The 23685-nt window shown below is 37.9% G+C and overlaps 1 protein-coding gene across 2 annotated transcripts in view; it reads right to left on the bottom strand.

The window, feature by feature from the left end:
- Positions 1-2064: 2064 nt before the first annotated feature.
- The window catches only part of CFAP206 (cilia and flagella associated protein 206), a 53528-nt gene continuing 31907 nt past the window's right edge, over positions 2065-23685 (bottom strand). For both annotated transcript variants that reach the window (XM_027856320.1, XM_027856313.1), the window contains 6 exons: positions 22172-22291; positions 18621-18819; positions 14520-14660; positions 10845-11038; positions 10234-10374; positions 2065-2474 (listed from right to left, as the gene is read on the bottom strand). In XM_027856320.1, the coding sequence (XP_027712121.1) occupies positions 2244-2474; positions 10234-10374; positions 10845-11038; positions 14520-14660; positions 18621-18819; positions 22172-22291 (1026 nt within the window). In that variant the 3' untranslated portion in view covers positions 2065-2243. The remainder of the gene's footprint in view (positions 2475-10233; positions 10375-10844; positions 11039-14519; positions 14661-18620; positions 18820-22171; positions 22292-23685) is intronic.

The following is a 23685-nucleotide window of genomic DNA, read 5'->3' as shown; positions in this document are numbered from 1 at the left end:
GCAATGCACTGTGGGACCAGCGCCCGAAGACCATAGAGAGCCGAGCGCGGCGGCCTAGAGCGACGCCCTCGCCCCCGCGGCGCTGGGTCTGGCTTGGACTTGGGCAAAACCCGGTCGTGCCCAGGTGCGGGCTAGGGCGGGGGAACCAAAATGGGGATTCGTGCACGACCCCGGCCTCAACCGGTTAATATCCGTGCCTAGCTGCCTTCTTTGGTGAGTGTTGTCCCAAAAACTACAACTCCCAGAAGCCCGAGAAACTCTTTAAAAAGGATAACAGAAAGACTGTTACTTTCTGGAAATTGTGGTCCCAGCTGCCGAAGATCAGCAGGTGTCTTATCTATTCGGAGTAGAAGCTATTGTCTTATAAACTCTGAATTTGTTACTTAAAAAGTGAAATGCATAATACTCCCTAGCTGTGTGACTCTGGGCAAGTCACTTAACCCCAATTGCCTCACTAATTAAAAAAAAAAGTGAAATGCAGACGCTTCATTCGATTAGGCTCTAAATTAATACTTCACTAATCACTTCCAGTTGTTTTGCCGACCTAATTAACCATCGAAATTGACTAGTATAGCATGGAGATAAAACTTGGAGCTTAAGCCCCTTTGCCAGTGTGGCTCTTAGGCATCTCCGGCGATTAGCGCCTTGCAAATAGTAGGCGCTTGAAGAAATGCTGTTTGATTGGTTTTTCGAAGGCTATGCAAACTGACAGGTGGAATTGTTGGAATCCGTAGCTCAGAGCATCTCTCATAATATCGAGTCAGCTTGGGAACCTTCTCGCTTTTCTCTGGCTTATTTGCCCCCACCTGGGTATAACATAGAAACATCTAGGAAGGAGAGGGGGAGACTAAAGTCGGATTCATCATTAGTTTGGTTCACCGGGGAATGAATTTTTAAAGTCAAATTAATTCTTAAAAACCTTAAGGGTTTTCCATTTTTGTTGGTGAAGGGAGGATCCACACCCGTGAAATCAGAGCTCCTTAAATTAAGTTCAGCATTCTTTTGCTTCTAATTCTATGCCATCAGCATTGTCAGAATCCTTGGGTCAGTCTCTTTCATGACATGGAAGATCACTTTGGTAACCTTCTCACTTCTCTCTAGCTCATTTGCCCTAACCTAGGTATAACGTAGAAACTTCAGTGTGCTAGCACCCACGAAGGCATCAAACATAGAGCGACTTTTATTTACATAATAAATAACCTAGAAAGGACTATCACTGGGTCCTACAGATAGTCTAAAGAGCCCTTTTTTCTTCTTCTTATGGGTCTCCATTTCCCCCCAACCCAGTGAGGTTACTTTACACTATTAACAAAACAATCAATACATTGGACATAGGGAGGCATTATAGTAAAGTACATGGGAAAAGGCACTGACTCTAGAGTCAAAGGAATTGATTTCAAAATCTGCCTCTGATGCTTATAACTATATGACCTTGGGCAGTTCATTTAAAGTTCACGGGCCTCAGCTTTCTTATCTGTAAAATTAATATGATCAGATGGACTTTAAAGTTTCTTCCACTTCTAGATTCATTATCTCATCAATCAGAGGGAAATAATAAAGCTTATATAAAGGAGGCTATATAGTTTAGTGCCTCTTACACTCTGTGACCTGGGCTTAAATTGTCACTTAATCTCTATTCATCATGCCATCTATCATTCTCTGATGAGGGCCTGATTTAGAGTGGTGGGCATGTGAATGGAGAAAAGAAAGGGAGTGAATGTGAGAGGTATTGTGGAGGTAGAATTGAAAAGACTTAACTGACTGGAAATAGGAAAGTGAGTTGGTAATAAATATTCCCTTCCCCCAAGAAGCTCAATTTCTAATGGGGGTGCTAGTTGAATTAATAAATGAACATTATTGTATCTTGTATTACAAATGCTAATGAAAATTAAGAGATTCACAAAACTGCTTTGAAATATTGTAAATTTGTTAATCATTTTACAATAATCTCAAGTTGCTTTCATTATTTTATTCTTAAGAATCATAACACACTTCTTATAACAAAATATATAGACAGAGAAAGAGTTTTGCTTTCCAATTTAATAGAATGACAAATGTGTTACAGGAAAAAACAATTTCTAGTAACATAGTTTTATAGTGAATGAACGTAGCTGAAAATCTAATGAATATCATGTAATAATGTTAATGCATGTCCCCAAACTTACCTCTTTATATATGTGACAGACTTTAAATATTTACTATAAATCATTGTATGATATCGAGTTTTAAAATGTATTCTCCAATTAGGTTTCATCAACAGCTCTTGTTAAGTTTACTTTGACTGCATGGAGTGATGCTGTATTGCTGCCTCGGAGACCAGCTATATAAATCTGGGGCCTGGGTACTCTGGTACTATTTTCTCTCTTGGTCTGTGTGCCATTTGACTTTAATGGGTATACTTGTGTTGAATTTTCTCTTCTCATGTGACTGAGGTTGGTTTGTACTGAGTGGGTGAGTTTCTGACGCAAATTAGCCTAAAAGCAAATGAAGAGAAAGGGAAGAATTAACATTTCTTCAAAACTCATACAAGCATTATCATCTACTAGTTATAATCAGTCTGATTCATGATTTTTTTATTTTTTTAAAACAGATTTATTTATCAGCAGTAATTCTTGCCACAGAATTCTCTCAGATCTTTATAGAAAAAACAGCAACAAAAATGAATATTTTAAAAATAATATTTACTAGATCTAGAATATAAAATTAAATCAGTTAAAAGAAAATATCCCCTTCCTTAGAAGCCAGAAAAATAATACCTTACATGTTAAAATATTTTTTTTTAATTTACAAAGTTGCACAGTCTAAAGCCTTCTAATTATTTCATTCACATGCTTTGGAACTCAAATGATATGTCACAGAGGCATTTGTAACAATGAAGAACTTCAACTATCTGTTGAACATCTGTTGAAGCTCATCTCTGCCAATATGCTATTAGAGAACACCTGATTTTTTTTTTAGCTTTATTAATAATTTCATCCTAGGTTAGGTGGAATGAACAATGAGGGAGACTGCCAAAATAAGAACTTGTTACTGGAATAGAAATGAGGAAAACCTTAATGGGAAAGTAAACATTTTATTTTAGAATCTGTGATTAAGGAGAGAAAGTCAGGGCAGAGTCCGACATGTACTTTTTTGGAAAATAGCTTTCAAAGAATTAAAAACAAATGAATGAATGAATAAATTGGGTCTCATTGCCTAAAAGTCTGCAGAGGAAGTCATCCCAGGAGGAATGGAAAACTCTCAACAATGAAATTCTTTTTTTTTAACTTTATTAATTTATTTTGATGTGTTAGCAATCACTTCCATAAGCTTTTCAGTTTAAAATTTTTCTCCCCCCTCCCTCCCTAAGAGGGCATGCAGTCTGATATGGGCTATATATATATATATATATATATATACATTGCTATTAAACATATTTTCACATTAGCAATGTTGTAAGTAAGAATTAGAACCAATAGGAGGAACCATCAAAAACAGAAAACAAAACACAACAGAAGAAAAAAAAATAGTAAATAGTATGCTTCAATCTGCATTCAAATTCCATAGTTCTTTCTTTGGTTGTGGATAGCATTTTCCATCATGAGGCCTTTGGAGATATCTTAGATCCTTGCATTGCTAAGAAGGGTTAAGTCTATCAATATTATTTATCACACAAGGTGGCCATAACTGTGTACAACATTCTCTTGGTTCTGCTCACTTCACTCTGCATCAGACCACACAAATCTTTCCAGGTTTTTCTGAAGTCTGCCTGCTCATCATTTCTTATAGCACAATAGTATTCCATTACATTAATATACCACAACTTTAAACAATGAAATTCTAAAGAAAGACAAATACACCAAGGGAGAAAAGGGGGAGCTGTCTAAAGAAACCAATATGGTTATGCATAGACTGCATTAACCAACTTGAATTTTTGAAAGGCACGTGCAGAAGATGTACAGCAAGAGCAAGTAATAGAGAATGAGCAGAAAAGTCACATATTACAAGGAGAATGTCAGGATCACTAAAGTTCAGAATGAGCTGAGGATGACAAAGAAAATTAAGAGTACCAAAAAAGTGGCATATATATATATATGAATGAAAATATAGGGATCAAAGAAAGGAAAGGAACACACTTCTCGGAGTGAATAGAACGATGACATAGGAAAATGGAGAGAAGACAGATGTGCTCAATTTTGCTTCCATTTCTCTTCCAAGAAGTGTGATCTTTGGATGGGAAAGAATAGAACCAAAATGGTAATAGGGAGATGAAACCCAAGATAAGTAGAAAGATAGTTAGCACCTATGCATTCTTTAATAAGTTCAAGTCTCAAGGCCCAAATGAACTACAGATCTCACGATACCAGTGGAACAAGTGGACGTAACTGCTGAACGGTTTCAATGGTCTTTGAAAGTTTCTAGAGGGGCCATAGGCCTGAAGAAGGATAAATATCATCCCTATCTTTCAATAGGGATTCTGCAAATTACTTGGATTCTTGGCAAAATTCAGTAACATATTATTAAAGGACTGGTTAGTAAACACCTGGAAAAGAAAGACATGAGCGAAAAGAATCAGCATGGCTTCACCTAGAAGGACTAATTTAATTTCCTTTTTTTTAAACAGCATTGCTAGGCTAATAGTTGGGAAGGGGGAATGCAAAACATCTAACAAAGTCCTTCCAGCAGTATGTATAACAAGAAGAGTTCTAGATTGAACTCAAATCCCACTGTGTTCAATTGATAAATGAATTCATCATTAAGCATTTATTAAGCTCCTACTATGTGCCAGCCATTGTGCTGGACACTAGGGACACAATTTCAAAGAATGAAACAACCTCTACTCACAAAGATCTTATATCCCAGTATGGGAGATAATAGTTAACTATAAAATATAAGCTACAAAATATATACAAAATATAAAATAGTTAACTATAAAATACATAAAATATAAAGTTAATAAATCAAGTATGCACAAAATAGTTAAATACAAGGAGTTTGGGAGGGAGGACACTTCCATTTTGGGGAATGAAGGAAGACTTCATACAGAAGTTGCTGCTTGACCTATATCTTAAAGATAGAGAGGAATTCTATAAGGCACAGGTAACAAGGCAGAATGGCATAGACCTGGCCAAATAGAATGTCATAAAAACTCTCATCTGCAAAGTGGACATATTCATAATTAATATACCTTTCAGAATTATTGTGAGGCTCAAATGAGATAATGCATATGAAGCCTTAACCTGCTGTACACATTAGTAATGGTGATGAGGATGCTAATCTTGTGGACAAGATGAAGAGATGTGGTCTAGGAAATATGGCGATTAGGAGGACATGGAATTGATTAAACAGCTGGACTCAAAGTATACAATGTCAGCCTGGAATAAATTCTTGGGTGAGTGTTCTAGGATCTATGCTTTTCCATGTGCTTAACACCCAGCCAACAACTATACCTAAAGATAGCTATTTGAATGGAGAAAGGTCCTCTCTCTTAAAGAGAGAGTAGAAAGTTACCTCCTTTTTTATTAAAAAGAAAAAATAATTATCATTTTTAATGCTTTCAGCATAAAGATGTAACTATATGGATTGTCTTTTTCCTTCTGCTATTTGAGAGACATGAAAGAGGGATTCAGAGGAAGCTGAAATGTGTGAGCATGATTGCAGTAGCAGTCTATGAAGGAGAAACAACAGCTGTGGACAGCTTGTTTGCATTGGGTCTTTAGCAGGAAGCTGCTAACTGCCAATCAATGGAAGCTCAGCAAGCAAGTACCTGCCATTTATAAATTCTTTGCTGGGAGCCCACAGAAAGGCAACAAGAAAGGAGGTTTCTGACATCTGGTCATCAGAGAATGTAGGAAGAGGGGCAAAATGGCTGGCAATTAGATCTTAAGACCCTCTAAGAGATGGCAACTTCAGGCAGTTTCTGTTTCCACTAGGGCTTTGGTAGGAAGCTGCTAATTGCCAATCAAGGGTAGTGGAGAAAGTTAGTGTCATCTTAAAAGAAAAAGCAAGAAGCTTGCTATAAATAAAGAATGCTGTCCTCAGGAGATTCTGTCATTTACCACGTAAGTTTTCCATAAGGAATAACAGAGAGCCTAGGATTTGCTTTGTGGGACAGAGGGATTTTGCTGTGACTTGGAAGTGTGCTGTGTTCGTATTTCTGCCCATGACAGATAAAAGCTAAAAAGTCACAAAATGCAGGTTTGTCTATCTATTAGAAACTGTCTTGAGAGAGTGCCTCTACTTTCAAGGTTATCAGGGAGAATGAATTTTTCCTTGAAAGAAAGGAAGTAATGTTTCAATTAGAAACAAAGCAGGAAAAAGAATCTGAGGAGGAAGAAAGGGATCCTCATGTGTGTCAGGGAAGCCAAAAGATGGACAAATGTACCATAAAGCAGGAAGGGAAGGACCACTAGGCATTTGTAGTTATGTCATTCTGCCCCCCCACACACACACCCTAATTTTATTTGCCTTCTCCCAAGAGGAAGAGAGAACACTATAGCAAAGGATTTTAGTTGAATCTAGAAGCTGGAAGTAAAGAGAAGTGGTATCACCATTTGCCCAGTGGAACCATGCCTAGCAGCATTCAGCAGAGACAACACATTCACTGACACAGCATTGTTTGGAGGTAGTGAATTCAGTAGATATAACCCATCCAGTGGAGATCCACAGGGATCTCCATAAGGATGGAATCAGAAGACACTAATCACCTTACAGTATCAGAAGTATGAGCTGTCCCTCTGTATTTGTGCCTTGAACTCACATGTCCTCTATCTATGTGGCTTTGCATTCACATGGCATAGCCACTCATTTTCCTTATGTGTGTGCCCCTCTACCTATGTGCCTTGACCATATGTGTTCTCTAATTTCTCCCTGGGAAGCTAAAATAGGTGTTTAACAAGCCAAAAAAAGCATAAGAAAAGGGAAGCTAGTTCTCCCTTTCATTAGAGGTCAGACTCCATCAGAACTGAACCCTGCCTGAACCACATGCATGGGTCCAGAGCAAAGAGGTCCATTTGCAAATGTGCATGAACCCATGCATGTGGTTCAGGCAGAGAGTGGGTCCTGTGGCCCAGTCTAGCAGTGTTTTGGTTTTTTTTTTAATGTTCTAATAGTACCCACATTGAGGGAGGTAACAGTCCTCATACTCTGTCCTGGTCAGGCAACGTCTGAAACTTTGGCATTTTATATCTGTAACATTCCCCAGATTTGCCAGTCTAGGACTACCAGCATTGAGTTTTAGGCATTGTATTTTAGGAAGAACAGAATAGAAGGCCATTGGAGGGTGACAATCAGGATTATGAGGGGACTAAAGCTATGTCAAACAAGGATAGTTGAAGAAAATAGGGGAGTTTAGCCTGAAGAAGAGAAGAGTTAGGGTCCTCGTGGTAAGTCCCTCCAATATTTGAAAAGCTGCCCCAAGGAAGAAGAATTGGGCTCGTTTCGATTGGTTTCAAAGGGCAGAACTAGGCATAATAAATAGCAGTTGAAGAGAGGTAGATTTAGGCCTAATGTATAAGGGAAATTTCTTAGCAATTAGACTCATCTGTAGAATGTGCTGCTTCAGGAGGTAATGAGTTCCCACTCAGGAGAGATCTTCAAAAATGAACTGGCTGATTGCTTTTTTAAATTTTTTTTTTTTTTTGGCTGAGGCAGTCAGGGTTAAGTGACTTGCCCAGGGTCGCACAGCTAATAATTGTCATATGTCTGAGACTAGATTTGAACTCACGTCCTCCTGACTCCAAGGCCAGAGCTCTATCTACTGCGCCACCTAGCTGCCCCTTCCACTGTGCCACCTAGCTGCACCTTACATATATATTTTTTTCTTTTGGCTAGGCAATTGGGTTAAGTGACTTGACCAGGTCACACAGCTAGTAAGTGTGAAGTGTCTGAGGCTGGATTTGAACTGAGGTCCTCCTGACTCCAGGGCCAGGGCTCTATCCATTGTGCCACCTAGTTGCCCCTGGACTGGCTGATTGATCACTTGTCCATGATGTTGTACAAAGGCTTCCTCTTCAGATATAGAAGGGACTACAGGACTTCTGAGATCCCTTTCAGTGCTGAGTTTCCATTTGCTAACTCAAGCCTGATTTCTTATACTGAAGTATCCACAGTTAATCATCAGTGGGAAGCTAAAAAGGCCTTCTGACATTAGCCTGGCCTGAGGTCCCTGTAATTGTGAAAGGGCCCTGGAGGGGGCCAATTCTCAGATAAAGACTTTGGTTGAGTTTTAAACATAGCATTGTCATCTAATTCTGGGGATAAGAGCAGGGTTAGATTGTTATGGCAACAGCCAAAGATTAACAAGAAAGATACCAAATTTTGCTTCATTTTCTTAAAACTTTTGTTCTATAAGTTTTACCATGGAGAAGTGGCTAGAGTGCTGGACGTAAAGGCAGGAAGATCTGAGTTCAAACCCTGCCTCAGAAACTAGTGTGACCCTGGACATGTCACTTAACCTCTTGCAGCCTCAGTTTTTTTTTGGTTTGTTTGTTTGTTTGTTTGTTTGTTTGTTTTGGCAAGGCAATCAGGGTTAAGTGACTTGCCCAGGATCATACAACTAGTGAGTATCATGTGTCTGAGGCCAGATTTGAACTCAGGTCTTCCTAACTCCAGGGCCGGTGCTCTATCCACTGTGCCACCTAGCTGCCCCCAGCCTCAGTTTTTAATCTGTAAAATGGGGATAATAATAGCACCTACCTCATAAGATTGTCATAAGAATCAAAGGAGACAATTTAAGTAAAGCATTCTGTAAGCACTATATAAATGTGAATTATTATTATAGTTACTAAATTTAATGTTACTATTGTCTGTCTAGCTGTTTCAATACAAACTTACATTCTAAAAAACATAGAACAGGAATGCATGAGAATAATTTTTTTTCCTGTCTCTCATCTCTCCACCCCTCTACAACTATTCTCCTTCCCCTTACAGCTTAAAGCCAGGTAGTTCAGATTACACAACCATACCAGATGGATGCAGGATCTTCAACTGCAGGATGACATTTTGAGAAGTGAATCTACCTCTGAAAATTGAATCTACAAATCTAAAACCATAAAGTACCAAAGACAAACATCACCTAGCAGGGATCTGTTAGGATTTTTTAAAGAGTCCACCATATGCAGAGAACTGTACTAGCCATCCATTAGAGGCATCAGTAGGTAAAAGGATGAGAGGGAAGGCAAAGCGATGAGGAGAAGGCCAAGTATGAAACTCATGGGGAGAATCAACTCTAAATGAGTTTGTAACTGGGAGGAATCGAGCATCGAGAAATCTCTTTTTGAAAATAGAAATCTTAGAAGTTAAAGGTGCATGACCAAAAGTTAAGGATCCATCATAACTCATGGGAAAACCAAATCCAAGCAAAACTTCTTACTGACCATCCCTTCAACAACAGGGTTAGAGTTATACTAGCAGTTTAGATAAAGGTCAGAATTTAGGTAAATATCAATCTTTTCTTAGAGGAGAACGTTTAGGAGGAAATATCTAGAAGAGACTATTATGAAGGATATTTAGAAGTATCCCAAGACTTTTATCAGTTAGATAAGAAGTACAAATTTTCCTGACTTCAGGCATACCCTTATCTCATCAACTAATAGTAACACCAAGCTCTAAAATTCTGTGTAAATAACCGCTTGTTTGTTCTCAACTTAAGCAGATAAAGATTTCACAAGAGGCTGAGTTGTTCAACATTTTCCAAGATAAGATGGTTTCTAAATGATTTGGGTATCTCCAAAGAAATTATACTCTAATTGGGTCTGTAAGACATATATGCGTCCAATTCTATGAAGAAAATTATTAATGACATGTAAGTATAAGCCTTGAGAAAAGATTTATGGCTAAATTCCTCATCCACAAAGCAGGGAGAGGAGATTGCTTTAAATATGACATGACAGAAAGTGAACTGGCATGCTTCAAACAGGGCCAGGATTTAGTCACAGTTCATACCTGGGTGATAGCATTATTGCTTTGTATGAAGGATAGTACATTTGTATACTAGTTTTGGGGGGGGCAAAAGGAGAAAGTAACATTGGGCTTCTACCTGCTTGTCATCAGAAGGAAAACTTTAGTTAGATAATACTATATATAATTAGTTATAAATTAGTAAAGAACTCTCAGTGTATCTTATATTGGTTTACTGGAATCATTTCATTCAATCCTCCAAAAATTCTAAAAAATAGTAGTTCAACCCTACCCTCCAAAAAAATACTTTTAATGAACCCATAAAATACTATGTCAGACAACATTGCTACAAACCAGTTTTATAGCTTTTCTTCTCAGCTCCCATTCGTTCCATTCATAACCTTTTTCAATTGTTGGCTGCATTATGTGTACATCTGTCTGTGTGCTACTCTCACATCTTGTTATTGGTTTTATATGTTTGTCAACCATTTTGACCTGAAGAAATGGAGAGTTGTCATTAATACACATACACACACACACACACACACACACACACACACAAAACTTCATTTAATGAATGCTACTTCTAGGCAAAACAAGACAAATCAAAAATTGAAAATACGAAATACTTGTAGAAAAACCTACAGAAAAGACATATAAATCAGTTTAGATGAAATGGAGAGACTCTATGAGGAAATACTGGGAAAGACATCTGGAAAGGTCCAGTGGAGCCAGTTTATAAAGTACCTTAAAGGTTAGGCCAGGAATTTTAAGTTTTAGCAAAATCTATCATACAGAAGATGATGGAGACAATCAGGTAGATATGAAGCTATAAGGTGAGGGTATTGGAATAAAACTTTCTATCAGGAAGAAAACAACATTAAAACAAGAGTTGTAGTGTTTCCTGTACTCAGTGTAGGCTCCATTTATTTCTGCCTTTGGTGTGGATAGTTAATAGCACCTACCTGAGAATATGGAATCACAGTTTCAAATTGCTGATGAAGTTCCAATAGCTGAATTAGTTCTGCACTTTTTTTTGCTTTTTCTCCAATCATCTCAATGTATTTATTTGGATTTTCTGCAAAAGCATATGCAGCTTCTTTGGAATTGAAAGTGTAATATTGGTCTTTATATTTCAAAATTCCAATAGTTGGATTTCCTTAAAAATAAAGACAAGAAAGTAAGTTATTAAACATAAAAATATTAAAGTATTGAATTGCCCTGAGATGCTGGCTCAACAGACTACATTTTTAAATCACGTTTCTTGTACTTTTAATTTTCTAATTTAGAATTTTATGACAAACATTTTTCAAATATCTACTAACCTTCTTCAAACTCTAAGATGTAATGTTCTTGAAACAAATACTAGAGTCTTCATGTTAGAAGAGATCCTAGAAGTCACCTAATCCAACCTTCTCCCCAATCTAGTAGCCCTTCAAGAACAACCCTGGACAAGTAGTCTACAAGCCCCTGCTCAGACATTTACAGCAATACTGAAGATGTATGCTGATAAAAAGTTATTCATTATACTTAGCTAGCATCATTCTGTTTGGCTACTCTGATTCAAACTCTCACTGTCATTCTCAACTCCTTACCCACATTCATACCCATCTTTACTAAATCAGTTGCCCTATCTTGTTACTTCTATCTTCACATTTCTTAAAATGGCCTTATTTCTCCACTCACACACAGACACCACTTTAGTTCAGGCCATCATCGCCCATCACTTGTATCACAGCAATAGCCTTCTAATTGGTCCTCCTCCTTCAAGTCTTTCCCCACTGCATTCCATCCTCCACCCAGCCACCAAAGTTATTTTTCTAACACACAAGTGGGACCATATAATTCCTTTAAATAAACTCCAGTCGCTCTTTATTACTTCCAGGATCAACTACAAACTCCTCTACTTGGCATTCAAAGTTCTTACAACCTGGCCTCTTCCTACCTTTTTAAACATTCTTACGCATTGCTCCCCAACCCATGCTCTATGATCCAGCCATACTAGCCTTCTTGCTGTTCCTCACTCACAATGCTCCATCTCCCATTGGCATGCCTTTGCATTAACTGTCCCTTATGCTAGGAATGCTCTCCTTCATCATATCTACCTTTTATAATTTCAGGTTTCCTTCAAGATTTGACTTGTTTCACCTCCTCCTTGAGAGCAGAGACCATTCCACTTTTGTCTTCATATTCCCAGCACTTCGTATAATGCCTGACACTTTATTGTTGCTGTTGTTCAGTTGTTCAGTTGTATCTGACTCTTCGTGACCCTATGGACCAAAGCATGTCAGGCCCTTCTGTCCTCCACTATCTCTCAAAGTCTGTCCAAGTTCATATTCATTGCTTCCATGACTATCCATATCATCCTCTGCCATCCCCTTCTCCTTTTGCCTTCAGTCTTTCCCAGCTTCAAAGTCTTTTCCAATGAGCCTATCTTCACATTTTATGACCAAAGTATTTAAGTTTCAGCTTCAGTATATATCCTTCCAATGAATAGCCAGAATTAATTTCTTTAAATATTGATTTTATCTCCTTGCTGTCCAAGGAACTCTCAAAAGTCTTCTCCAGTACCACAATTCGAAAGCACTGATTCTACAGCACTCAGCTTTCCTTAAAGTTCAATTCTCACAGCCACATGTTACTACCGGAAAAACCATTGTTGTTGTTGTTGTTATTGTTGTTGTCTGTCCTTCATTCTCAAAGAGGACCACCAGGAAGGTGATGTCATGACTTGCAAGTGAATTGGATTTAAGTGAGGCAGGGCTCTGCAAAGTCATCAGCCTCACTCTCTCCTCTGGAACCATCTGAGTCCAGTGGCAAGATATAGATCAGGATGACTGGAGATGGCTCCAGATGCAGTGGGAGACCTTGGCCTTTTTTAAGCTAAGTTCTTTCTCAGGTCTCAGTTTGTCTGAGGTAATGCCCATTCAGTGATTGAGGCTAGGTAAGAAATGAGACAAAAAATGGCCTCTTTTACCTAGTTAAAAAAATATCAATCTGGGAGGGGAAGACCCTCAGAGTTTCTGGCCTAAACAGAAACAGTTGCTATTGAGTATACAGACCTTTGTCAACAAGGTGATGTCTCTGCTTTTTAGTCTGCCATCCAGATTTGTCATAGCTTTCCTTCCAAGAAGCAAGCATTAGTACACATTTAATAAATCCTCCTTAGTTGATTGATCTCCACATTGTACATTCAGTGCCTTTTTCTAAAAGAGATCCTGTGGACCTCTTTCAGGGGAGAATCTAAATCTGAAACACTGCTAAATTTTAAGAGATTTCCCTGAAACTCCAAGATGAGGGGGAGAGGGTGGGAGAAGGGGGAGAGAAAGAGAGACACAGAGACAGAGAGAGAGAGAGAGAGAGAGAGAGAGAGAGAGACTGACTTTCACTGAGGTCAGAATCCTCTAGGACCCTGGATCTTCTTAGGACCAGATGTGGAGAAAGGGTCTTGCCTTGGGTACCTGAGTATATTTATCTATCTGTATATTATTCCTTTTTCTCTTTACTATTCATTCTCTGGCTAGATTTCTCTGAATTATCCTCTAGATATCTTCCTGCCTACTCACAAAACAAAATTAAAATTTTTCCAAATGAGTCTTATATTATTTTGTTCTCTTGTGGGTCAGTGGACCAAAATGCCATTTGTTTTCTTGATAGCTAATCAATATTACAAATAATTCATTGATTTAATTATAATAAAATTATCTACTAGAAATTAAATACAACTAACATATTTTCCAGTTTGTGGGACTATAGCAACTTCTCTTTTCAATAGAAATAATAATAATAATGATAAAAATATAATATCCAATTATGTGGCATGGTACAAATACAAAGAATGAAGAAAAGACAAACTTCATTCAAGAGCCATGGTGGACAAAGTGAATAGAAATAACAAGACTTAAATGCTTTTAGTCCTAGAGGCTTCTTATCATTAGAAATTTAATAAGCACTGTGTGTCAAACATTTCTTTTCATTTGCTTATTGCCAGGTTGTAAGAAGTTTCAACCTCAACAAGTTTCAAATATAATTTCCACTAACATACATATTCTTTTAAAATTCCAAACAATAAAATTTTGGATTCCTTATTGGAATATGACCTATAAAAAGATCTTTATAAATGAGGCCGTAACGTAATGTGCCAGACTTAAAAAATACACCAGAATTTAAATATCCAGATGAATATTATCCTTTCAAATAATTACTTTGGGAGTTCTAATGATGTTCCATTTTCTAAAACATTTTTTAAATATTTCTTCTGCAATGTGACAGTCACATTTCTTTAGAGGCATAGTTTACATAAATGTAGCTAAACTCTAAGAATGGAAGAAGGGAAGGGAAAGGATAGGGGGTGGAAAAGGAAAAGGGAAAGAAGGGGAAGGGGAATGGAAGTCTTGCACCAGATTTCTCCCTGCTACTGGAAACATGAGCTGATTCACATTCAGTAAAAGTTCTTTTTGCTTTCATGTTTTGGTTTTCATTTCCTTAATGTTCTTGAGATTTAAACCAGGTCCTCCATAGGATACAAACACCTGTAATATGTATCTCACATCGCTGTGGTAAGACTCAAATGTGATAATATATGTAAAAGTGCTATATGCAAATACCAGTTGGGATTATGCTTATTTTCAAGTACAAACCTGGAAGGAGCAGTCCATCTGTTACTGCAAATGTGTAACCACAAAATCCCCGGTATTGAATTGGCAATTTGTCAAAATTTGCTGTACTTTCTGGGAAAAGCCAATCTACTTTCTTGAAATCATTTGCATTTACTCTGGTTCCTAAAGAAATGCAGAGAAAAAAAATTTTTTATAACGAAAAGACTGCATTTTCCTTGATTACATTGTGTTTGTCTACCTTAAAAAATTATGGGGAGAGATACCAAGATAAGAACATAGAATTCAAAGTCAGAAGACCTGAGATATAGTCCTACTTCTGTCACTACCTGCTTTACAGTCAATTAATCATTCAGAATTTCAGTTTTCTTATCTGTAAAATAATAAGGTTGGATTTAGATGGCCTCAAGATTCCTCTTAGGTCTAGAATTTTATATATGCTTTTTTGAGTACCTGTGAGGGACTGTCTGATGTTGGCAGCTACCAGGTTGAGCGCTGTGGCAAGAGTAGGGTAAGATCTGGGTATTTTGGAAGTCGAGGCAGGGGCTGTGGTAGGCAGAGTCGTGGTGAACTGGGATGGGCTGGATACGGAGAAGCCCTGAGGCAGTGGGCAGTGCTATGTGAGATAAGCTGGGTACAAGGAAGTAGCCAGAGCTTGAGCTCCTGAGGCAAGGGGCAGTGCCACGTGGGAGTGGGACGGCAGAGGACTGAGTTCCCTTTGCTTGGTCCCCTCCCTATATGCAACGTCATCCCCAGACGCCTCTTGTGACCTTCCTGACTTCCTGGGTCCCTTTGTGCAGCACTGACCCCAGACCCCTCCTGAGTCTGACTTCCTAGGTCATGTACTCTTGTCTATGCGCCAATCCCAGATGTCTCCTCCCTGTATCCGGTCCTAGCCTCCTATGTCACTCCCTACCCCTTGGTGTGCTAAACTCAGACAGCCCCTTCTGGTATCTGACCCTACAATCATTGGCTAGCAAGCGGGCTGGGGAGGAGGGGCTAAGTAGGTGCTTAGGAACGAGCGTGGTCAGAACTCACGCTCTCTCTCCTGGCTCCTGCCCTGTTGCTCTGGCCTTGCTGCTTGGGCTTGCTATGATGGCTTGCTGTGATGGCCTCTGAATAAAGCTCTGGTGTTGGCACCTCCCAATGGCTCGTCTCTGTGTGGTTATCCAGCAGAGGACCGAAGACTTGAGTGTGAGTATGACTCTGGTAGTGTGCTCCTTATAGGAGGAGCGGGTACTGGCGTGCGGCCGGCAGAAGGTCAGCGTGCGGCCTGTACAAGTACCTATTATATGCCTAGAGCTATACTGACCACAATTTGCAAAAAGAACTTACCATCTGGTTTGTGGGGAGAGAAGAGATAGTCTTGTATAAGGTAATATGAAACAGTCAAAGAATAAGGCATTATTATACATGCTCACAGAATAAAGTGTTAAAATGAACAATATAAAGGATTAGCAATATATAATAGGATGCAAATTATATGATACAGACTATAAGCATAAAAGCAATTCCATTCAGTTCTGGAGATCCATTTTAGGAAGGATGTGAGCAAAGTAATGAATATCCAGAGACAGTTAAGACAACTCAAGACCATGGGATACTTGGTAAGGATAGTTAACCTGGAGGAAAGAAGTTTTAGGGGGTAACATGATAGTCTTAAGAGGGGTATTGTTTTTGTTTCAAGGTAAATGGGATATAATTAGGCCCTGAAAGTTTCTTATCTGTGTACTCTTTTACTTACAGATACATTACATTAGTAGGCCTATCACCAAGAAGATCAAAGAAAAAGGAAAAGGTCCTATACACAGAAAAATATTTACAGTAACTTTTTTTTTTTGTCTTGGCAAAGAATGAGAAACAAAAGGGCTACTCATAAATCGGGGGATGGCTGAACAAAGTATGATAGGTGAATTCAGTGGAACACTACTGTGCCATAAGAAGTGATAGTTTCAGAGAACCCTGGGGAAGACTTGCATGAACTGCTACAGAATGAAGTGAGCAGAACCAGGAGAACAATTTATATAATAACAGCAACATTGTAAAGACAGACTTTGAAAGACTTAAGAACTTTGATCAATGCAATGACCAACCATGATTTCACAACAGTGATGATGAAGCATGCTTTCCACCTCCTAACAGAAAAGTGATAGATTCAATATGTAGAATGAGATATGCATTTTTGGATATGCCTAATGTGGGATTTCCTTAAAAAATAAAGATAAGAAAGTAAATTATTAAACATAAAAATATTAAAGTAATATATTTAAAAAGCCTGGAGAGGCTGACTCAATAGGCTAATTTTTAAAATCGTGTTTTTTGTACTAATTTTTTAGAATTTTATAACAAACTTTTTTTTCAAATTTTTATTTTCTTTGACTACACTTATTTGTTATAAGAGTTTTGTTTTCCTTCCCCTGCTCTCCCTGTCCTCCCATACCCAAACCCGGGGATTGGGGAGAGATGGGAGTGAGAGAAAATAATGCTTGTTAATTGGAAAAAAACATTTTAAGATACAAAGGATTTGCATAGATTTTTTGAGCAGAGAGAAGCTGCTGAAAAGGAGAAAGGAAATAACTGAAAAGGTAAGGTCATGGATGAAGAAAGGTTGAAGAAACAGGAAGGGGTTAATCTTGGAATATTTGCTCTCCCAGGTTGGAAACCACACCATGTTCTCATTTATATCCCCTGAAGCATCTAACACAGTACCTTTTACAAAGTAGGTATTCAATAAATTGCAGCCAAATGACTGACTGAATAGGTTCAGTTTTAGATATACTGTGTTTGCAGTGACATCCATGAGAAAATTTCATGTAGGTAGCAAGAAAAATAAGACTGAGATTTCAGTGAGAATTTGGGACTACAACTGTATTTTGAAGTATAATCAGCAGAAAAGTCAGAGTTGAAGCCATGAGGAATGTGATCTGTAATTCTAATGGCAGTTTTGATAGAAATGAATGTACTGTTTAATTTGTTGTTCATCCTTCATTCTCAGAGAGGACCCTGACGTCAGGAAGGTAATGCCATGACTTGTAAATGAATTGGATTTAAGTGAGGGAGGGCTGTGCAAAGTCACCAACCTCACTTTCTCCTCTGGAGCCATCTGGGTCCAGTGGCAAGATATAGATCAGGATGGCTGGAGATGGTAATTTACTTATGTTCGAGGGCTCCAAAAATACTTTACTGTGACTTTCCATAGGGGTATGAAATTCTAAATTGAGAACTCAAACAAAACTACCAGAAGGACCTTTAGCTGGTCCTAACCTATTGAATTTCATTTTGCTCATCTGCAAAACAAAAGTGATGGCTAAACAAAACACTAAGTGATGGCTAAGGTCCCTTCTCCCTCTAAAATTCTATTATTCTATGAAATTTGATTTTTGGAATCTTTAAGTTTTATTTTTTCCGGAAGATCAAATATATTTGTCATGATTATTTCAATGTTTGCTCAACAATTTGTCCACTGAATTATGAAAATAATTAAATATTATATAAGGAGATATCAGTTCATATTTTATATTTTCTAGTATGTACAACTGCAATATATTAGCTGTTTATGATTACTCTGCCATTGTTATTTTAAATTATTTATAACAATTTCTTATTCAGGACAATTTTTTATATAAAAAAAAATAGTTTCTTTGGGTGAATGAATTTGGCTGCCTTTTGTTTTAATTTTATATTTTTATTCAAATAGAATATTTCAATATAACTTTTAGGATAAATTACCAATTTCCCTTTTTAAATAGAATAATATTAGTACCAATCAATCCATAATGTGAACATTCCCACAAATGCATTTCAACTGTGCCCTTTGGCTCTACAGACAGTGTAGCTAACAAAATAAAAGTTAACTACTGACCCAGATAGACCTTCTCCAAAAGTTAAGACACATTTAAATACTTAATTTGAACCTAAATTAATAAATAAATTTAATTGAATGCAATTGGTTATATCATAAATCCTCATACCTTTACAGTGTGGTTGGATGATAAGTATGTTCTTCAAAAACAGTATTTAACAAGAAATTTTAATTTTTTAAGAGAAGAAGATTAGAGAAAAAAGAGATTGGTAAATTTATGCTGAAGTTTTTTAAAAAGAAAGAGAAGTGGCAATTATTCATACCCATGCTTTCTTTTATCCGAAATACATCAGTTTTTACTTCCACTTCTTCCAGAAGGTCTTGAATCAGTTGAGCATTATAAAGATTTTCATGAGTTCCTAGGAATGGTCCAAGGTGAGTGGTTAAATTACTCAGAACACTAAGTAATACAGTTTCATCTTGAAAGCTGGTCCACAAGCCAGAAAGTGCAATAAATATAGGCTGAGGAGGAGAGAGAGGGGGGAAATTAACCTAGTTTATAATAAGATTACAAGTTAATATTATAATAATTACAAGCTAATTACAAGTTAATCATTGAAAATTAAAAAAAAAACTATCATTTGCAAATGAGCAAATTTTGCTTTTAGGTATATTTTTAAAAGCCTTAAAAAAAAACTATGCCAATATAATATGTACATAATCTGGTCCACACAAATGAAAAAGTTGCATTTCATCATATTTAAATTTAATAAATGTTATTTAAATACATACACTTTTTAAAGAAATCTTCAACTCATTACTGAAAAAGATTAAACAAATTCATAAGGAAAATAAGATTCATAGAAAATTCATTTCAAACGGTAAGAAAGAAGGAAAACCTTCCTCTTCCCTGCTGTAATGTGCACACTCCTACAGTCCTGGAAGCTGGTATCCTTCTCAGGATCCTTCTACTGACTGTTCATTTGTTGTTCCTCCCAGCTCAGCTGCCCTGCCTTTGTTGTTCTAGCAGAAACACCTGTGGGACCACATGAACTACAGACCTCTTTGTTTACAGTATCAGGAACATTTCTATGATTATCTGCATTAATGTATGTCTCTCTAAAATTGCTCGTTTGGATCTGGGTCCAGAATAGTGAATGCTTCTTCTATGTTTCTTTTTTTTTCTTTCTTTTTTTTTGTGAGACAATCGGGGTTAAGTTACTTGCCCAGGGTCACACGGCTAGTAAGGGTCATGTGTCAGAGGCAGGATTTGAGCTAGCTACCCCTCCCTCTATGTTTCCTAGGAGACCCAGGATCCCTATACTTGAACTTGTTCATCTCTGTCAGTGAGTAGGAAGAGGGAAAAAGGGATTTGGCTTTAGGACATCAAATTAGGGAGTGTAGTGATAGCTGATGAGAGCTAGTCCAATAATACGCTGGTTGGGTCTTTGATGTAGCAGTTCTAAAGTGCCACTATTTCAATCCCATTAAATTAGTGTCTTTATACATCACTTTCACATCTTCCTCAAAGTCATGGATAAAAAAACCTGTTGTCTCTACTGGAAACCCCCCTCTTAGTTTATAGCACATTAATCAACACTCTTTAAGCATAATTCTTCAAATAACTCATATTATCATGCAGTCTATATTTTGCCATCTTGTCCATATGAATTTCATGAGAAAAGCTTTTTAAAATGCCTCGCTGGAGTCAAGATACGGCATAACCCTGTCAAAAAGGAACTGAGGTTAACTGGGCCTGACTGAGAGTCATAGAATCTCAGAGATGGAAGAGACCTCAGAAATGATCAAATTTCATGGAATTCCTTTATACCAGTGTTTATGGGAGTGGTACCCAAAAGAGTGTGCTCTGAGTTTCCTTAGTAGATGTTCCTAAGACAACATGAGCTCAACTCAGAAGGACTTGTCACTTTGAGACAATGCAGAAAACTGGGTGTCCCTTGTTCCTCCACCGAGAAGGGTGAAGGAGAGGGAGAAGCTGCGCTGAAATTGTAATGGGCAAAATAAGCCACTAAATTAGGAAGAGGGGTTCCATCAGTTAACCTTAAAAAGGAAGTGAGAGTGCCAGTGGTATGTTGATAAATGTTTTAGCAACTAACTCTCTGGAGGAAAAATGGATGTATGACACACTTTTTAAAGTTTAATATACATTATTAATATTCCTTCCATAACATTCTTAAGTCTAGACAATCAACAAAACAGTAAGTCAAGCCCCAATTTATAATATTTGAGCTCACATGGAAAATTTAACATTCAGCTCTCTTGTTTCGTACCAGCTTCAGAACATCCTTGGACTTTGCCCTCTCTCTTCTTTTAGCTCTCTAAGTGGCATTAGGTAACCCTGAGACTTTCCATGAAAGATGAAGACAGTGGCTTACATACCTGGCAGCATGGCAACTGCCCCTATGTGGCAGATAGACTAGATGCTTGGCTGAGCATTCTGACCCTGAGCCTTGGGGAGCCTCACTGCCTTTTCCACTTTCTCCTGATCTTAGGTGACTGAACCACAACTAACATGTACAACTTTGGGGGCTGGACTCAACTCCTTTTTTTTTTAAATTAAATTTTAAATTAGTGTTTTATTGATACCTTTTGTTTTCAGTCTCTTAAATTTTTTATTTTTTCCCATTACATTAATTTATAAACATGTCCTCCCTCCATATCTGGCAAGCATTTCCTTGTTAAGTTTTAAAAAAAAATAGTTCAGCAAAATCAGCATACTGACTCTATCTAATAGTACATGAAACATTCCATCCCTGAGATCTCCCACCTCTTGAGTGAAGGGAAGGAGGTGCCCTCATTTCTGGGGCCAACCTTGGTTATTATAATTATACAGCATTCAGCTTCATTTTTTTATTGGAACATAACCTCTTTGTAAGTTGGGATTTTCCTACATTATTGGACAAATAATGTAACTCTTGTGAACTCAAGAGGTCAGAGGATCCGGGGTCCTCAGTAGACGCCAGCTATATTTTAGAAGACGCCCTCTCTATATCCGCTACAGTGCTTGGATGAAAAGATGACCATGGACAGGAGCCATCCCAGGCCTGGATAATGGAAAATATGAACCTGGAGCGTACTGATTGGACAGTGTGGAGCCAAGGTGAAATGTGAAATGATGATTTAGTAGTAATACAAACTGCCTTATGCTTTGAAGATTTTTAAGTCTCAATCCGTCGGGAAAGTTGCTGCTGTTGCTTAAATTCTTCTGTCAGTACATGCATTGAGGCCTTGTGAATGTAAAGCATTTCTTTTGTGTAGAGAAAATAAATAGCTATCTGATATCTGGTCTACACTGTACGTTGCACACATTGTGTACCTTTCCACTGCCCCTTTTGGGGAGACATTTTAGACATAAGGCAAACTTAAGCTCTGGGGATTTTCTCTGGGGCTCCAGAGAGCATGAGAAACAGTTCCTGATCCTTCTTTTATATGGTAAGGCTCCTCCGGGTCTGAACCAGTCGTGTCAATCAGTCCAGAGTTCAAATGAGCCCTTTAGTAGAGATTGAGGGGGTGGACTGACTACCTCTGATAGTAGCCATCCATCACTACTGAGCTAGCGGTTCTTATCCAGTAGGTCCCTAGAAGAGAAAGTAGGTACATCTCTTTCCTTGTACGGATTTAAATCCTGCAGAAGCACACAAAAGGAGATAATCTTGTAAAATGTGTAACATTTAAGGTGTGAATGAAAAAATGAATGAAAAAAAGGGAGAATCAAAACACAAATAATTTAGCGTATCTTTACCTATTTAACATTACAGACGCACCTTATTACTTTTTTTTAACTTACTTTTGAAGGGGATATTTCAAAGGAAATTGATTAAAATGAGGAAAAGCTGATATATGGAATACTTACATAGACTTGTGATGTTGGTACAGCAGTCTTTGCTTGTACAGTCATTTTTAATTGTTCCATTTGTGCTGCTAATTGCTTTATCATCATTTCAACTTCTTGTGCACAAGTAATTATATCAGACTGGACAGACAACATACTTTGTGTTAAGATTATTATACTTTGAGTTTAGAACTCATCTACAATATAAAATCTCATGAGAAACAAAATTTCTTCACCTTTTCCCTATATTGTATACAGGGAACCCTTGATATACTAGTGTGACCTTCCTAGAGAGTGTTAAGGGCTATTAAGGGGTCCCCTGACCTGAGCTGCCATATTTTCCAGAAACACTGGACCCAGAGCATGCAGGAGGCCCTGAATGTGTTGAGGATGAAGCTCCCCTTGAGCTGACATAATTTGTTGTTGCACCCCAAGCTGGACTCCCTGTGTGTCCTTGGGCGACAAGACAGGCACCGGCTAGTCTGTGCCAGGCTGGGATAATGCTTGTGCAGCTGGGATCCTTTGCAGATAAGCAGACCCTCCTGTCTTCATAGTCTAGCAATGCCCAAGGGAAAAGAATTTTGGCCATCACTTCGCTCCTCCCTGTAAGGAGTGGTCTTTTCTTTTTTTCCCACTTCTGCTGCAGTTCTCCCTCCTGGTCATACCTCTCCCTGGTATCCCCTACTCCCTTGTCTTGCTATTATAAAAATGTTAATTTCTGTAAAGCCTGAGAACACTTTGGGTTCCACATGCATGTTAATTTCTCTTGTCACAAACCTGGTTTTCACAGAAGTCTCATAACGTTGTGATTACCTGTTTTCTGAGGGTTGTTTTGTTTTGTTTTTTTTTGGCAAGGCAATCAGGGTTAAGTGACTTGCCCAGGTTCACACAGCTAGTAGGCCATATTTGAACTCAGGTCCTCCTGACTTCAAGGCTGATGTTCTATCCACTGCACTACCTAGCTGCCCCATGATTGCCTGTTGACAAAAGTTATTTGTAAAACAAAATTTTCTATATTTAAATCCTGTTTTTTCTCCATTGCATCATTATTACAAACTGGTGTGTGTTTCTATGGAAACACATTTTACTCTAAGATATCACAAAGTTACATTGAAATAAATTTTAAGATCACATATCTAGGGGAAAAACAATAATATTTTGAAAAATAATAATGTGTTCCAAAATCAGTTGAAAAAACAAAAAAGAATGCTGTCTGCCTTTAGGGCGGGGGATGAGGATCCAAGCAGATGTTTCACTAATACGACTGTCTTGCTTTTTAAAAAGTGAGAATATTACTTTAACAGACCACTTCCCAGTGAAACAAAGCCAGTCACATTAAGTTTCACTTGCTACTATCCAGTGGTAGTGTAAAGAGACTGACACTGAAGCGGGGAACATGACTTAGTCCTGGACATGCTCCTGACTCATCACGTGGCCTTATATGGGTCACAACTTTTCTGGGCTTAATTTTTCTTATCTATTAATTGAGGGTGTCATTTGGTGTTTGTCACCATCAATTTTAACAGTCGAATTTC

Source organism: Vombatus ursinus, unplaced genomic scaffold (assembly GCF_900497805.2).
Source record: "Vombatus ursinus unplaced genomic scaffold, bare-nosed wombat genome assembly UNPS02000582.1, whole genome shotgun sequence".
NCBI lineage: Eukaryota > Metazoa > Chordata > Mammalia > Diprotodontia > Vombatidae > Vombatus > Vombatus ursinus.
Note: the sequence above shows the minus strand (reverse complement) of the source record. Positions and strands in the feature narration are given on the sequence as shown.